This window comes from Mobula hypostoma, chromosome 3, assembly GCF_963921235.1.
Source record: "Mobula hypostoma chromosome 3, sMobHyp1.1, whole genome shotgun sequence".
NCBI lineage: Eukaryota > Metazoa > Chordata > Chondrichthyes > Myliobatiformes > Myliobatidae > Mobula > Mobula hypostoma.
In genome coordinates, this window is record NC_086099.1 from 10,000,455 (window position 1) to 10,018,126 (window position 17,672).

Below are 17,672 nucleotides of genomic sequence, written 5' to 3' on the forward strand. Positions count from 1 at the left end.
CTGATTTCACAAGATATGGACTCACTTTCCCCTCATAGCGCGACAACAATTTTTTTTTTAATTTTCATGATCTCATTTTTTGCACATTGCTTGCTTGTCAGTCTTCATAAGTTTCATAAATTCTATGGTATTTATTTTCCTGGAAATGCCTACACCTCAAGATAGTACATGGTGACATAAATGTGCTTTTGAGTTTTTGTCTGTCAGATGTGACCTTCTCGTAAAACATCCACATCCATTCCACCATCTCAATCTGATCTGAAAATTATATTTTGCTGCTTCAGACAGATGGCAATAATGTGCCCACCACCAGTTAACCCACTATGTAGGTTGTACTTATCTCCCTCAGTAGACAACGGTACAGCGTTGACAGCCTTTTACTCCTACCTTTACTCCTCAAAGTAAATTTATCAGTAACATCACTTTTAGATCTTGGGTTACGACCAAAGAATTGACGGCCAGAATTGCTTAGCACTTTCTTGCAAGGGTGTTTATTCAGTGCGTCAAAAAAGCAAACGTGAATTTTTTGAACCCCACAAAATTGCCACTGCCAATATTTACAAAAGGATATCTACCAGGATACTTACAAAAGGAAAACACAATAAATATCCCTACACTAGAAGTCCTGGCAGTGTGACCTTCTCTCTGTCTCTGCTACTGAGAGTGATCAACCCCATTTTTAGGCACTATGACATACCATCTTAAATCACCAACAAAGTTAACTTAAGACTACATGTGAATCAGAATATGATGCACGCCACAATGCAGTAACAATCATATTATAAATGAACAGGTGTATCTACCTGACGTGCAGTATACAAACAAAATATACACATTTACAAATCCTGTTTACGAAACAAAAAGAATATTCCACCATGTAGGCAGGAAAGGCACCGAAGAGCCAAACATCTAGGAGCCTTTAATAGGATACACCAGGGGAAGACATTGAAGTGCGCACACTCAGCACAACAGTAGCAAAATGACAAGGGTGTGCGTGTGTGTCTCTCCCTCTTTCTGTCTCAGTACCTGTCAGTGTGTCTCTGTGTGTGAGTGACAGTCAGAGCATGACCAGGTGTGTGTGTGTATATAAGCGCGCACATACGGAGTGTGTTTACCCCAAGCACTCGCCGTCACAGTCATTAAATACAACTCTGAGATTCATTTGTTTGAATAAATAAATGAGCAATAAATATTGACAACAGGAAAAGAAGAATCCTTGAAAGAGAGTCTGTAAGTTGTGGGAACAGTTCAGTGTTAGGGTGAGTGAAGTTATCCCCTCTGGTTTAAGAGCCTGCTGGTTGAGGGGTAACAAATGGACAGAAAGAAGACAAGAAATTTAATCAAACCCTGGGTAATTTTCTCCCTTGCTTCTTTCAAGAATCTAAGTTACATGCCTCTGAGCACAACACCTTACTGAATTACAAAGATGTTAAATCTCTTAATACTTCCCCTCGACATCTGATATTCATTCGCCATCATCCTCCTCATTGTAAATCTTTCTTAAAGTAAACCACATCCTACGCCTCCACATAAAGGTTACCTATTTGGTTCCTAATCGGCCTACCTTGTATTTGGTTATCCTCATGGTCTTTCCGTACATAAAACATCTTTTTTTTCTAATTTACCAGTATTTTGCATACTCCCTCTTCCTTTCCTAATCATTTTAACTTTCATGTACAAAGCAAGAGGGTGGTGAATCTGTCAAACTGATTGGCACAGATGGCTGTGGCGGCCAAGTCATTGGCAGAGGTTGCTAGGTTCCTAATTAGTAAGTGTGTCAAAGGTTACAAGGAGAATGGGGTTGAGACGGAAAATAAATCAGCCGTGATCGAGCAGACACAATGGGCCAAATGGCCTAATTCTGCTCGACAATATTGTGCAAAAGTCTTAGCTCGGATGCCTAAGACCTTTGCACAGTGCTGTATTTGTCAACGTGGAGCAAACAGTAAGTTTGTAAATCTAGTAGGAACAAATGATGTTGGGAATGATAAGGGTGGAGCACCACAGGAGGGGTACGGGACAGGTGGCAGAGGGGTGCCAGGGGCATGGGGTGGCACGGATGCAGACCTGAGACACCAGGCAAGGTGATCTGATTCCAAACAATTGGTTTAATTGATATTAGAGAATGTCTCTTTGGTGCTTCCTGCTCATCCCTCTCCCTTCCCCTTTTCCCAACCATGATTCCCTTCTCCCTGCCCCTTTTCCCAACCATGATTCCCTTCTCCCTGCCCCTTTTCCCAACCATGATTCCCCTCTCCCTTCCCCTTTTCCCAACCATGATTCCCCTCTCCCTTCCCCTTTTCCCAACCATGATTCCCCTCTCCCTTCCCCTTTTCCCAACCATGATTCCCCTCTCCCTTCCCCTTTTCCGAACCGTGATTCCCCCTCTCCCTTCCCCTTTTCCCAACCATGATTCCCCTCTCCCTTCCCCTTTTCCCAACCGTGATTCCCCTCTCCCTGCCCCCTTCCCACTCTCAGTCCACAACAGAGGCCCATATCAGAATCAGCTTTATCATCACTCACACGTCATGAAATTTGCTTTTTTGCAGCAGCAGCAGCAGCAGCAGCACAGTGCAAAACATACAATGACTGCAGTACTGTGCAAAACTGTTAGGCAGCCCAGCTATACGTGCCTAAGACTCTTGCACAGTACTGTGGTCTACTGCATTCCAGATTTTCTGTCGGCTTATCTAATTGAAGCTTCTTTTTTCCTGTCTTCCAGGTACCTGTAGATTTGGCAGACTCTTTCCATTCCTTTGTGCAAACACACTGACTCCAAAACTTTAATTTCTTATCCAAATAGTTCAGAAACTGATTAACTTTCAAATAGCTGTTTCCTGTCCTCTGATGTAATAAAGTTAATCTCAAGTTTAGAAACTTTACTCCTAATATATTTTTCTTTTTTTCAATAACGGTTGTAAAGCTAACTCTCTAATGGCTACACAAAAATGTTTTCCCACTGATACATCTTCCGCCTGTCCAACTCCATTCATTACAGCTAAATCCAAAATTATAATCCCCACTGACAGATACCCTTTCGTTGGGTTCGCCTCGTCAAGGCTACAAGTAAAAATCCCCAAAACACAGTTTAGAGATTTGATATATTCTAAACCGACAGTTAACAGTAGGAAAATTTAAATGCTATTGCTTTCAAAAACATTAACCAAGATCTAGACACAAGAGAGCACAGATGCCGGAAAGAAGAGCAACCTGCTGGAATAACTGACGCGGTTGAGGAGAGGCTGTTGGGGAGGGGGAGGCAAGTAATGAAGGAACCGCGAGTATCACAGGGGTCTCCTTTGCCATCCATTTGTGACAGTTATTGCCGTTGTAAATGAAGGGGCTGAAACATTGTTGAGGATCCCTATCACCCATCCCACAATCTCTTTGACCTACTACCATTAAGGAGGGGGTACAGAAGCATCAGGACTAGGACTGTCAGACTGGGTAACAGCTTCTTCCCGCAGGCTGTGAGACTAATGAATACCCTGCCACCACCGAGGTGTCAGCTTTAGCAGAAGCTGTTTACTGTACTGTGTACCTGCATTTTGAATTACATATTATTAACTTATTTATGGAAATGTTTTGTTTTATGCGCTGTGTGTGATATATGTTTTGTGGGTGCACCATGGTCTGGAGGAACGTTGTTTCGTTCAGTTGTATTTATGTACCGTCAGATGACAATAATATCAAATTTGTTATCTGTTCGACTTGGGTTGAGACCTGCGTGACCCACTAAGTTTCTCCAGCTGAGTGTTAAACAGAACATTCCTTTTTCCAAAAGCTTTTTAAGTATTGTTTAAAACTCAATTTTGCCAGGGTACCGAATCCTGGCAGATTCTTTAACCAGTGACCACACTTCCCGCACCACCAGCCTAACCCCTCTCCACTACCCATCTCTAAGTCCCCCACACCTCCCTTCCACCCATCCTCTAACCCTGCCAGTTACCTACTAACTCAGCTTCCAACACACCATCCCAAATCATCTCCCCTCCATACACCTCAACCCCCACCACTCACCCCTTCTCCAACCCCCATCCACCTCAACTCCCTCACTGTCTCCAACCCAATCCCCTCGCCTCATCTCCAATCCTCATGCACCTCAACCCCCTCACTGTATCTCCAACCCCTCATCACCCTCATCCACCTCAACCCTCTTCACCCCATCTCCAACCATCCACCTGAACCCCTTCACCCCATCTGCAAGCCCCTCAACCCAACTCCACCACCCCATCTCCAAGGCCCCTTACACCACCTACTTTTCAACTCTCTCCCTCCCACCTCAACCCAACTCCACCCAGTTGGCAACTCACCTGCAGCACCCCATCGACTTCAAAACCCCTCAAATACACCCCATCTAGAAAACACCCATGCCCTCATCCACCCCAACTAGCAACCCACCTCCAAACACCCCCACCCGCCCACGTCAACTCCCCTCACCCTAAATCCACCATGCCAAAATCCAAAGCCCTGGGTGCTCACACATCTCAACTTCTCCCAACTGGCAACTCACCTCCACTCCCAACCACAGCCTGCCTCTCCCCAGACACAACCTCGCCCCTCCCTCAAACACCAACAGTCCCCCGCATCCGACCCACCTGTAGTAATAAACATCGCTCTTGCCGGCGCTGAGCCCCGATTTCCGGATCACCTCCTCTTTCTTCCAGCCGGGAGGCAGGCACGGGCAGATGGTCCTCTTCCTCTCCATGGCGGGGCTGGTCTCAGAGATCAACGGAGGCCGCTCGATCTTCAGCTGACAGCGGGGCTGAGCTGTCGGGGCGAGCCGACCGAGCCGGGCCCCTCCTTCTGCTGCTGCTGCTCTGCGCTGGGACCCCTTCTCCTCACCAGCTCCGCGCTTGGTCGCTCCCTCCGCAGCCTCTGCACGCTGGGACGCTCCCTCCGCAGCCTCTGGGCGCTGGGACGCTCCCTCCGCAACCTCTGCGCGCTGGGACGCTCCCTCCGCAGCCTCTGCGCGCTGGGACGCTCCCTCCGCAACCTCTGCGCGCTGGGACGCTCCCTCCGCAACCTCTGCGCGCTGGGACGCTCCCTCCGCAACCTCTGCGCGCTGGGGCGCTCCCTCCGCAACCTCTGCGCGCTGGGGCGCTCCCTCCGCGCGCAGGGTCGCTCCCTCCGCACCCGCTCCCCGCTGGGCCTCTTCCCCTCTACCCACTCCGCGATGGAACCTTCCCCATCTACCGGCTCCACGCTGGAGCCCTCTCTCTCTGCCCGCACAGCGCTGGGGCCAAAATCCTCTACCCACTCCGCGCTGGGGCCCTACTCCACTACCCACTCCGCGCTGGGGCCCTCCCCCTCTACCCCACAGCCCTCCCCCTCTACCCCCTCCGCGTCTAGGCCGTCCCCTCCGTCTCATCCAGCTCCACGCTGGGACTCTGTCTCCTATCGCTCCACGCTGGGACACCCTGTCTTCCCCCGTCTCTCGGCGCTGGGACACCCGATCTTCCCCCGTTCTCTCCGCGCAGGGACACTGTATCTTCCCCCGTCTCTATGCGCTGGGACACCCTATCTTCTCTCGTCTCTCCGCGCACGGACCCTCCGTCTCTACTCTCGCCGCTCTACGCTGGGACCCTCCGTCTCTACTCCCGCCGCTCCGCGCTGGGACCCTCCGTCTCTACTCTCGCCGCTCCGCGCAGGGACCCTCCCCTTTGCCAGAGTCAGCTCCACCATACGGCCGTCCCACCCAGCGGAGCCGGCGGTGCCACCGCGCTCCTAGCAACCGCCGCCGACCCGTCCGCCAGACTACAAAGTAGTCCGTCGGCAAAAGTGAAATTCGTCCCAAGAACCTCTTGCACTTTGTAAATAAAGAAAAAAAATGTCTTAACAAACTTTTTCACAAGGCGCCGAAACTACTTGAATGGTTGTTTTTCTTTGTTAGCTTTCCAAGCGAGCCTTAAGTGAATATCCTTGCGCCGGGACTGGGTACGGACCAGCCGGGTGGCCGAGCATGGTTTTCCCGGGGGTCGGTTGCCGCTCTGCCCCGCTGCGGGCTGAAAGGGTGGGCAACAGTGGCAGCGCCGGGTGTTGGGGAGTGGATACAATGTGTCGTCGAGGGTATACACTGTAACATCTACTCGATACATATGGATCAAAATCACAAACATGCTCTGTACGTACATGTTTTATTTAATATAGAATATCTAATATAATATATTATATTTTCATAATACTTTTCAGAATAAATGTATATAAATTATAAACTGATATATTATAAAATGTAACATTAGATATAGTATCCATTGAATAGTTTTACTATATATTATAATGTATAAATGTATTTATATATAACAGTATATATTAAACATACAGATATACAGTATATTTTATAATTATTACAAAATATTAAAATACATATTTCATAATAAATCTTGATATACAAAATAAAATAATATGTATTATCTTTACACACAATAAAATAATATATTCTGTCATAAAAATAAACAATCGGAAAAATTGAGTCCTTCACCCCACCTGAAGCAAAATTCTGGCAGATATGAATATCAGATTCAGGTTCATTTTCATCATGTTAAATTATGAAATTTGGGGGTTTTTTTGCAACCGCGGTATAGTGCAAAAGATAAAAATTACAATAAGCTACAAAATAAGCAAATAATGTAGATTGCAACTGTACCCTGGTTCACAATGAGCTCAAGTTGAAAAAGAATTGCAATATCAGGGTAAGTGTTCTCAAAGTCAGCTGTGTGTGTGTTTGTGACAACAGATTAGCCAGGCTCAGAGGTACACATACCATGTCCTCTCGTTTGTTCATCTTGGACAAGGTAAACATTCTGGGGAAAACAAGCCTGATGTTCGGTTAGTAAAGTTCATAGTTGAAAGTAAATTTATTTTCAAACTAATATATATGTGTGTGTGTGTGTGTGTGTGTGTGTGTGTGTGTATAATATATATGTATATATTCTCCTGTCTTCTCCCAATAACCTTTCACGCCCTGACTAATCAAGAACCTATCAACCTCCATTTTAAATACATCCATTGACTTGGTCTCCACAGCTCTCTCAGGCATTGTATTTTACAGATTCACCACAACATGGCTAAATAAATTCTTCTTTATCTCTATTCTAAAGGGACATCCTTCTGTCCCGAGGCTAGATTCTCCCACTGTGGGAAACATCCTCTCCATACCCACTCTAGCTCAGGCTTTCGGGTCAAGCCACCAGTATATCGGCACATGGTCAGATAAATATCAATTGCCACAGTGACTTTCTACATCAGGCTGGCAGTGTGCAGGGAGGAAGGGTTTCCACACACAAAGACTGCTGTTGGAAATGCTCACCATTGCTGTTTTGCAAAATGCTTTGCTAGCAATTACCTGATGGAGTCAAAGCCAATATCAGAATTAGGTTTATAGTCAATGTTCTGGGCCGAGACCCTTCATCAGGACTGGAAAGGAAGGGGAAAGATGGTGGGGGAGAGGGGTCAACACCTGAGAGTCTCTTGTGTTCTTTGTTGATTCTATTGTATTTCTTTGTTCCACAGTGAATGTTTGCAAAGAATAAAATAGTGGCGGAGGTCGGCAATGGCTCAGCCTAAAATGTCGACCGTTTATTCCCCTCCATAGATGATGCCTGACCTGCTGCGTACCTGCAGCACTTTGTGTGAATTATTCTGGATTTCCAACATCTGCAGAATCTCTTGTGTGTGTGTTATCACTGAGATATGTCATGAAATGTGTTATTTAGCAGCAGAAATACAGTTCAAGACATAAGAATTAGTGTAAGTTACAAAAAAAAGTAGTGCAAAAGAGGAATGGTGAGGTAAGTCACAAAGACAAGGAAGTCTGCAGACACTGGAAATTTTAGAGTCCTGCTGAAGGGCCTCGGCCTGAAACGTCAACCCTTTACTCGTTTCCATAGATGCTGCCTGACCTGCTGAGTTCCTCCAGCATTTTGTAATGGTGAGGTCATCTTCATTAGCTCATGGAAAATGTTGGCGGCAGGGAAGGAGTTGTAATTAAACAGTTGAACATGGGTCTTCAGGCTCCTGTAACTCTTCTCTGATGGGGGACCGTGGAGGCGTAGCAGTTAGTGCAACACTATTACAGCTTGGGGAAGATTGCAGATTTGGGGAAGATTGAGGGGTGCGATCTTCAGCCATTCCTCGAGCCATCTCACTTCACCCAACAAGGTCGAAGCTAAATGCAGTTTATTTCTTGAATAACACTTCACTGCAGGATGTCAGAATGTCAATGTCCGTGGCTAACACTTCTAGACGACTATTCTGCTCTTCAGCTAACCAACAGGCTCCTACATACTCTAGGTGTTCTCACACCAGAAGTATAGTTTGCTCTCTCCCTCTCTCTCTCTCCCACACTCTTTCTCTTCCATGGTCACTTCCTGTCTCTCCCTCCCTCTTGCCACCTCTCTTTTTTCCTCTCTCTCCATACCTTTCTCTCTTCCATTCTTTCACTCTTTCTCTCTGTATCTCTCACTCTAACTTGTTCTCTCTCTCCCCTTCTTCATCTCTCCCTTCCACCCACTTCTCCCTCTCTCCCACACTTTCTGTCCCTCTCCCTTTTCTTTCTTTCCCTTCCCCTCTCTCTCCTGCCCCATCTCCCTCCCTCTCTCTCTCTGTTTGTCTCACTCTCTCGCCATACCTTTCTCTCTCCTCCCTCGCTCTTTCTCTCCGTATCTCTCCCACTAACTTGTTCTCTCACACTCTCTCCTTCATCTTTCCCTTCCACCCCTGCTCCCTCTCTGTCTTTCCCTCACACACTCTCTCTCCCTTCCCCCTCTCTCTGCAGAAGACCATATGACATAGGAGCAGAATTAGGCCATTTGGCCCATCAAGTCTGCTCCACCATTCAACTATGGCTGATCCTTTGTTTTCTCCTCCTCAACCCCATTTCCTGGCCTTCTCCCCGTATCCTTTGATGTCATATCCAATCAAGAACCTATCAATCTCCACCTTAAACACACCCAATGACCTGGCCTCCACAGCTGCATGTGGCAACAAATTCCACAAATTCACCACCCTCTGGCTAAAGAAATTCCTCTGATTCTCTGTTTTGAATGGATGTCCCTCTATCCAGAGGTTGTGCCCTCTTGGCCTAGACTCTCCCACCATGGGAAACATCCTTTCCAAATCTACTCTCCTTCCCCATCTCCCTCCCTCTCTGCCTTTCTTTCTTTCTTTCTTTCTTTCATGCCATACCTCTCTCTCTCCCTTCCTCTCACTCTTTCTTTCTGTATCTCACCCTTTATCTTGCTCTCACTTCCCCCCTCTCTCTCCTTCGTCTCTCCCTTCCTCTCTCTGTCCCCCTTGCTCTCTCTCATGTTCTTTCTCCTTTTCCCTTTCTCTCTTCCTCGCTCTGTCCCTCTCCATTTTTTCTCTCCCTCTCATCTCTCTCTCTTCCCCCCCTCCCTCCCTCCCTCCATCTCTCTCTCTCTCTCTCTCTCTCTCTCTCTCTCTCTCACTCTCTCTCTCTCTCACCACTATGCTGCTATGGCACTGTTTTGTCTGTTTTCTGTATGTTGCTCACGGTTTTTTATAGATGTACTTTTGGCATTCCCTGCTACATAAACATTTTACAACATGGTTTCTCAAATGTTATATTAGAAGTAATAACAACATTATTAGTGCTGGCTCATTAACAGATATCATCAGCAACGACCGACAGACCTGTCCTGGAATTGGAACGTGCATGGGTTCATTGTCCATTCAGAATCTGTTGGCGGTGGGTGGGAAGAAGCCGTTCCTGCAATGTTGAGTGTGGGGTTTCAGGCTCCCTGATGGTTAGCAATGAGGAGAGCACATGTCCTGGGTGATGAGGGCCGTGAATGATGAATGTTGCCTTTTGAAGGTGTCCGGTGTGCATGACGAAGCCGGTGGAGTTGATCGCCCTCTGGGGCTTTCTTCAATCCTCAGCAGTGGCTCCTCCACTCCAGATGCTGATGCAAGCAGTCAGAATGTTCTCCACGGTACGTCTGTGTGTTTCAATGTAACGGTGACAATAAACAGCAATGAACCTGAAAACAGAGAATTTTAATTTGGTCAAATAGAAATAATTGCTGTGGGTTGTAAGTGACAGCTTTATGTCTTGTAACATTTTTGTGAAGTCAAATACAAAAAGAGAAATGTATAAAAATGAAAGTGAAACGGGTGGCAAACTTATTTAAACATGGAGATATGAATCAGGCCAAAGTCTGGAATGAAAAATAATTTAGTATGGGTGTGTAACAGGGTGTGAATTCAGCAATCAGAGGTACAAAGGGAGTTGGGAGACTTCATGCAGGATTCCCTAAAGATTAATTTGCAGTGTGTTTTTTTTTACTTTAGAGATACAGCACAGTAACACACCCTCCTGGCCCAACAAGCCCGCACCACCGAGTATACCCATGTGACCAATTAACCCCCTACATCTTCGAAATGTGGGAGGAAACTGGAGCTCCCAGAGGAATCCCACATGGAAAGTACAAACTCTGTAGACAGGCTGAGTCAGCAGTAGGGAAGGTAATTGCAATCTAATCCTCGATTTCAAGAGGGCTAGAACATAAAAGCAAGGTTGTAATACTTCATAAGGCATTGGCCGGTCTGCACTTGGATTATTGTGAGCTGGTTTGTGTCCTTGTCTGAGAAAAGAGGTGCTGGCACTGGAGGTGGTTCAGAGGAGAATGACCCTAGCAATGAAAGGCTATGAGGAGCGTTTGACAGCTCTGGACCTGTGCTTGCTGGAGTTTGGAAGAATGTGAAGAGATCTCATTGAAACCTATCGAATATTGAAAGAATATTGAAATATGGCGGGAGGAGAAGATGGCACGACGCAAGCTTGCAGCGGCCACTCCGGTGATGATATCTGTTATCTGTCAAGTAGGGTGCCGTGCACTATCCTGATTTGATGGAGACACGGAGAAGCATCTGTGAAACTTCTGAAATGCCTCCTTCGTTGCCATTGCTGCTGTGTGATCCAGAATCTCCAGAGAAGGCCCCGAGTCCTCGGCTCTGCTTGTTGCTCAGTGGCCGGGGCGGGATGGAAGCGCTCGGCAGAGATGGTGCTCAGTGTTGGAGGTCTGGTTGGAGGCTTGAAGTTTTCGGGCGGACTCAGAGTCCGCTGCAGTCAGGTGTTTCCAATGCATCAGCAAGTTTATGGCGCTTGGAGTTCATGGCAGGGAGAGTTACTCCCTTCTACCGTCTGCGTGAGATGATGGGCTATCGGGACTTGAGACTTTTTTTTACTGTGCCCATGGTCTGCTCTTTATCAAATTACGGTATTGTTTTGCACTGTTGTAACTATATGTTATAATTATGTGGTTTTGTCAGTTTTAGTCTTGGTTTGTCCTGTGTTTTCTTGTGATATGTTTCTGGAGGAACATTGTATCATTTTTTAACACGTGCATTTCTAAATGACAATAAACGAGGACTGAGTGTCCTCATAATCTAATAACCTAGATAGAGTGAATGTGGGGAGGACGATTCCTGTGGCGGGTGAGTCTAGGACCAGAGGGCACAGCCTCATAATACAAGGAACATCCCTTTAGAACAGAGGTGAGGAGGACTTTCTTTCCCTGGAGAGTGGTGAATCTGTGGAGGCCAAGGCATTGGGTATACTTAAAGCAAAAGTTGATAGGTTTTTGATTAGTGAGGGTGTCAATGATTATGGGGAGAAGGGGATTGAGAAGAATAACAAAACAGCCATGATAGAATGACGGAGCAGACTTGATGGGCAGTCTCCCATTTGTTACAGTCAATAATATGTGCAATTCACGTTCTTGCGTCTCTCTGTTGCAAGTTGCCCTGCAGGTCCTCCATGGAGATGTGCTCTGCACCTACTTGCCCAGTTTACTCTAACAGCCCCTCCCTAACCCACAAGCACCAAATACAAATGCAGCTGCAAAGAAATTATAAAATGCTGTTTTTGTTCACAGTCACACACCAGCCAGGCTTTAAAACTAGAGCACTCCTACCACTCTGTGTGTTAAATAAAACTGCCTCTGACATCCATCCTGTCCCACACGCTCATCCAATCACCGTCTGCAGATGCTGGAAATCCAGAGTAATAGACGCAACTTGCTGGAGGAACTCGGCAGGTCAGGCAGCATCTATGGAGGGGAATAAACTGTTGACGTTTCAGGCCGAGACCCTTCATCAAGACTACACTAACAAAAAGACAAGAGATTCTGCGGGTGCTGGAAATCCAGAGCAACACACACAAACTGCTGGAGGAATTTAGCAGGTCGGGCAGCATCTATAGAGGGGAATAAACGGTTAACGTTTCGGGCCGAGATCCTTCATCAGGACTGGAAGATAGTGGGGCAGAATCCGGAATAAGAATGGGTTAGGGAGGAGTACAAACTGACGGGCAATAGCTGAAACAACACACAAAATGCAGGAGGAACTCTACTCTCTGAGCATTATCTTGTTCTTCTTCCTTTACTCGGTCTGTATGTTTATCTGTCTGTCTTATTATAATTATTGGCACAGTTTTTCCTCTTTTGCATAATGGAAGTTTGGCGGTCTTTGTTGTGTGTTTTTCCCCCGGATTTTTATTGTATTTCTTTGTTTTCCTGCAGGTTCCTGCAAGAAAATGTCTCTCAAGGTTCTGTATGGCATAGATACTTCAATAATAAATTTACTTTGAACTTTGATCTAACTGTATCTATTTTTATTTATTCTTGTAACATAGTCATTTTTAATGTCTTGCACGGTACAACTAATGCCACTGAACAACTAATTTCGCGGTAATAGATCTGATTCTGATTTAAAAATACAGACTGTAGAATAGTACAGCAATGGGGCCAGACTCTTCGCCCAAGATGTTGTGTTGAACCGAGCAAATTAGTAACATGTGAAGAAGTGTGTTTTCTAAGGAGGACTGTGGTTTGGGTTTTACGCCGTCGACAAATTCCCCACTGCAGTAACCTGCGTCACAGATTTCGTGGCTGGGGGAATATTTTGGTTGTCCACCTATTTACTGTGTGGTTTCCTGGTTTATTGCTGGAGCCGCCAGGGTTGCTGATTTGCAATGTCTGTGGGCTGTTGCCTGACGATGGAGCAACACGAACGCGGGCCTGACGCGGCTGACCAACGCTCGAGTCTGCGGGAGGAGGAGGATGAAAGAGAATGGTGTTGCACTGTTGACGACAGAAAAACCAGCCCTTTGGCCCTTGCAGTAGCCAGCAGTGAGTTAACAGGTACCAGTAAAAACTATAAGGCAGTCCCTGTCTCAACAAACCCAGAACGCTTCCTGTCTGCCAAACTGGGGGTGTGCCAAAACGTAACTAGGGGAGAACTTTGTCGTCTGCTTTAGACGAGTCCACAGCAAATAAGCAGAGGCGACAGGAAGAACTTGGTTTTGATATTTACTTTGCCCTGTCACTGAACACTGGCTCCAGCCCTTGCATTCAGAAATAATAACAACTTATTTATCGAGCACAGGCGATATAGTTCAAAGTGCTTCACAATAGGATAGACGTGCAAAAATAATGTTAAAATAAAAATAAACACGAAAATAAAATACAAAAAGATGTTAGTTAAAAGCAGGAGTAGACAAGCGGGTTTTGAGCTGAGCTTTAGAAGTGTCAACTGAGTCTGCTTTCCTTATAGTGATAGCTATGAAGTTCCAGTCTCGTACGTAGTTCAAAAAAAAAGCCGACCTGCCAATTATCTTTTGAGGGGAATTATTTAAATTTAAGAGAGGGCCGGAAGAAGATTTGAGAGCTCGAACAGGATTATAAAACGAAAACGATTCGGTGATGTACTCCAGTCCCAGACCATTAAGAGCTTTAAAAACAAGTAAGAGAACTTTAAAATCAATTCTAAACGGAAGCCCATGCAGAGTAGATGGGACGGGAGTGATATTCTCCCTCCTCCTGGTTGTAGTTAAAAGTCTGGCAGTGCCGTTCTGAATGAGTTGATATAAATAATTGAAAAAAAATTAATGTGCTGATTTAAAAACACAAAATCTTACAATGCCTGAATCCCACATTAGAATTTATTTTTAGTGATTCTACGGGGTAATCTGGTGAGGTGATTGCAGGATTTAAGTGTGTTTAATCATGTTGCTACTGATAAGGGTGATTTACCGTTTTTGGTCCTTGTACAAGAAAGGGACAATTAGTACAGTTTGGATCTGGGCATCTCGTGAATGGTTTCTAAGTTTTATGACATTCTACATTATAAATCTGGCTTCAGTACAGGGCCTTTTCCAATCTAGTCTTTGTGACTGGTTTCATTTATGACATTCTAAGACCATAAGGCCCAGGAGCAGAATTAGGCCATTGGACCCATCGGGTCTGCTCCAGCATTTCGTCATGGCTGATTTATTATCCCCCTAAACTGCATTTTCGTGCCTTTGCCCCATAACCTTTGATGACTCCTTGCAGAATCAAGTATCTATCAATCTCTACTTTAAATTCATGGATTCTGTTGTATTTTTTTGCTCTACTGTGAATGCCTGCAAGAAAATGAATCTCTAGCAGTATATGGTGACATATACTGAACATACTTTGTTAATGAATTTACTTTGAATTTTGAAATATGCCCAATGACTTGGCCTCCACAGCTGTCCGTGGTATTTAATACCACAGATTCACCACCCTCTGGCTAAAGAAATTCCTCCTCATCCCTGTTCTAAAGGGACTTGCTCGAATTCTGAGGCTGTGGCCTCTAGTCCTAGACTCCCCTATTATAGGAAACGGCCACATCACGTCCACTCTATATAGGCCTTTCAATACTTGAGAGGTTTCAATGAGATTGCCCCCCGCCACACATTCTTACAAACTCTATTGAGTACAGCCCCAGAGGCCATCAAACACGCCTGATATTATTCCTTTCATATCCAGCATCATTCTCATGAACCTCCTCTGGATTGCTGCCAATGCCAGCATATCCTTCCTTAGATATGGTGCCCAAAACTGCTGACAATATTTCAGATGTGGTTTGAGCTGTGCTTTCTAAAGCCTGAGCGTTGTATCTTGTCCACTAGGTTTCAAGGTCTTGTCTGATCAGTTGAGCTGCCAGTGTTCGTCTCTGACCACTGCCTTCTGAGAGCCACCTGTCACTTACGGGAGGACCGGAAGGCAGGCAGGGGGACGTGGAAGATGAACGTAAAGCTGCTGACCCCAGAGAGCATCGAGGAACTAGAGAGGGAGTACACAGGTTGGAGAACCTTGAAAGCCTTCTTTGATTCCCCTGTTCACTGGTGGGAAGCCACCAAGGAGAACATCAAGAGGTTCTTCATCCGCAAGGGTATCCAGAAAGCAAGGCAGGAGCAGAGGGAACTGCGTAAACTCCAGACAGAGTTGCAGCAACTTCTCCTTCTGCAGTCGAAGGGGGTGGATGTCAGGGAGGAACTGCGAGAGGTGAAGGGCCGGCAAGCCCAGCACCTCGCTGCGAAATCCTCCAAGATCATCTTCCGATCAAGGGTCCAAACCGTGGAGCAGGACGAGACGTGCTCACGCTTCTTCTTCCAAAAGGTGCACAGGGGGAGCTCTGTGATCCACAACCTTAAGGAAGAGGATGGCTCAGTCGTGTCCTCGCAGACCGTTATACTGAGGATCTGCAAGTCCTTCTATGCCGGTCTGTATGATGAAAAGGCCACAGAATCCACAGCCTCCCGCAACTTCCTGTCATCTATCACGCAGGTCTTAGACGATGGCAAGCGGGAGAGTCTGGATCAGCCACTGACCCTGGACGAGCTGACAGGCTCCATCTGTTCCTTTGAGTCGAGTAAGACTCCCAGAAGCAACGGCTTACCGGCTGAGTTGTACTCGGCTCTGTGGAATTGGATGGGCCCAGACCTGCTGGAAGTGTACAACGCTATGCCTCTGGCCGGCAGCATGTCAGAGTCCATGAGGAAGGGCATCATCACCCTCATCTACAAACAGAGGGGGGAAAGGGAGGATATTAGGAATTGGAGACCCATCTCTCTCCTGAATGTGGATTACAAGATCCTGTCCAAGGCTATCGCCAACAGGGTCAAGTCTGTTCTGGGACAGGTGATCCACCCGGACCAAACCTGTGCTGTACCAGGCAGGAAGATCTCAGACAGCCTCGCACTGCTGATGGACACCATCGCCTACGTGCAGGACAGGGGGGTGAACACCTGCCTGGTCAGCTTGGACCAGGAGAAAGCCTTTGACAGGATATCGCACGCGTACATGGCGGATGTGCTCTCCAAAATAGGATTTGGGGAGGGAATCCGGAATTGGATCAGACTGCTCTACACAGACATCCGTAGTGCAGTCCAGGTCAACGAGTGGGAAACAGACAGCTTCCCCATCAGGTCTGGAGTCAGGCAGGGCTGTCCCCTCTCCCCTGTCTTGTTTGGGTGCTGCATTGAACCCTTTGCCGAAGCCGTCAGGAGGGATGAGGGCATAAGAGGGGTGACGCTGCCAGGCAGTGGAGGGACCCAAGTGAAAACCTCCCTGTACATGGACGACGTCACCGTCTTCTGCTCTGATCTGAGGTCAGTTCGCAGGTTGATTGGCACCTGCGAACAGTTCGAGCTAGTGTCGGGGGCCAGGGTCAACCGCACGAAGAGCGAAGCCATGCTCTTCGGCAACTGGCCAGACCGATCCAGCGTCCCCTTCACCATCAGGTCTGACCACATGAAGGTGTTGGGGATCTGGTTCGGAGGGGCCGAGGCGTGCAACAAGAACTGGCGGGAGTGGATTTCCAAGGTGAAACAGAAACTAGGACTGTGGGGAGGGCGCTCCCTGTCGATAACGGGCAAGAACCTGGTCATCAGGTGTGAGGTGCTCTCAGGGCTGCTGTACTTGGCGCAGGTCTGGCCCGTCCCCTGCTCCTGCAGCTCGGAAATCACCCGAACTGTCTTCAGATTCATCTGGGGATCGAGGATGAAGCAGGTCAGACAGACCATCATGCACAAGTCGTTGGACAATAGGGGCAAGAACGTCCCCAATGTCGCCCTCACCATGATGGGCAGCTTTGTGTGTGGCTGCATCAGGTTGTGTGTAGAACCCAGGTATGTGGGCACCAAGTACCACTATGTGCCCAAGTTCTACCTGTCGCCCTGGCTACGAAGGATGGGTCTGGCCCCACTCCCACGCAACGCCCCAGTCAGCTGGTCGTTGCCGCCATACCTGTCCTTCGTAGAAAAGTTCTTCCAGGAGAACGCTTTTGACCACAGGGCCATCAGGCAGTGGTTGACACGTAATGTCCTGCAAGCACTGCAGGAGAAGGACATGATGGACACAGTGGGGTGGTTCCCTGAGCAGACCGTCCAGTTCATCTGGCAAAATGCCTCATCGGCAAACCTCACCAACAGGCACCAGGACCTCGCCTGGCTGGCAGTGAGAGAGGCCCTCCCTGTCAGATCCCTCGTGTACTCCCGGGACGTTGTCTCCACACCCCGCTGCCCACGGGAGGACTGCAGTGAGAAGGCGTCTGTGACCCACCTCTTTACACTCTGTCAGTTTGCAGAGAGGGTGTGGAGGAGGATGGACGGGCTAGTGTCACGTTTCATCCCCAGCAGCTGCATAACAGAGGATGCTCTGATCTACGGGCTGTTCCCGGGGACGCACAGGGAGACCAACATCCTGTGTTGCTAGCAGATCATCAACTCGGTGAAAGACGCTCTTTGGTCAGCCCGAAACTTGATGATCTACCAGCACATGGAGATGTCCGTGGGAGAATGCTGCCGACTGGCACATTCTCGGTTGCAGGAGTACGTGCTGAGG

At 47.3% G+C, this 17,672-nt stretch overlaps 2 protein-coding genes and 1 long non-coding RNA gene across 5 annotated transcripts in view; 2 read left to right on the plus strand and 1 right to left on the minus strand.

The window, feature by feature from the left end:
• LOC134343849 (methyl-CpG-binding domain protein 3-like) overlaps positions 1 to 5,712 on the minus strand; it is a 138,899-nt gene extending 133,187 nt beyond the window's left edge. The window contains exon 1 of the mRNA XM_063042628.1: positions 4,599 to 5,712. Coding sequence (XP_062898698.1) covers positions 4,599 to 5,371 — 773 coding nt within the window. The 5' untranslated portion in view covers positions 5,372 to 5,712. The remainder of the gene's footprint in view (positions 1 to 4,598) is intronic.
• A 276-nt stretch (positions 5,713 to 5,988) lies between these two features.
• The window catches only part of poli (polymerase (DNA directed) iota), a 96,671-nt gene continuing 84,987 nt past the window's right edge, over positions 5,989 to 17,672 (plus strand). Inside the window, exon 1 of one of the 3 annotated variants that reach the window (XM_063042627.1) lies at positions 5,989 to 6,124. In XM_063042627.1, the coding sequence (XP_062898697.1) occupies positions 6,118 to 6,124 (7 nt within the window). In that variant the 5' untranslated portion in view covers positions 5,989 to 6,117. The other 2 variants (XM_063042625.1, XM_063042626.1) reach the window with 2 other exon arrangements.
• Positions 6,840 to 12,530, plus strand: LOC134343850 (uncharacterized). Its single transcript, XR_010017329.1, has 3 exons — positions 6,840 to 7,930; positions 9,836 to 9,953; positions 10,312 to 12,530. It is a non-coding gene; the product is annotated as an uncharacterized LOC134343850 (long non-coding RNA).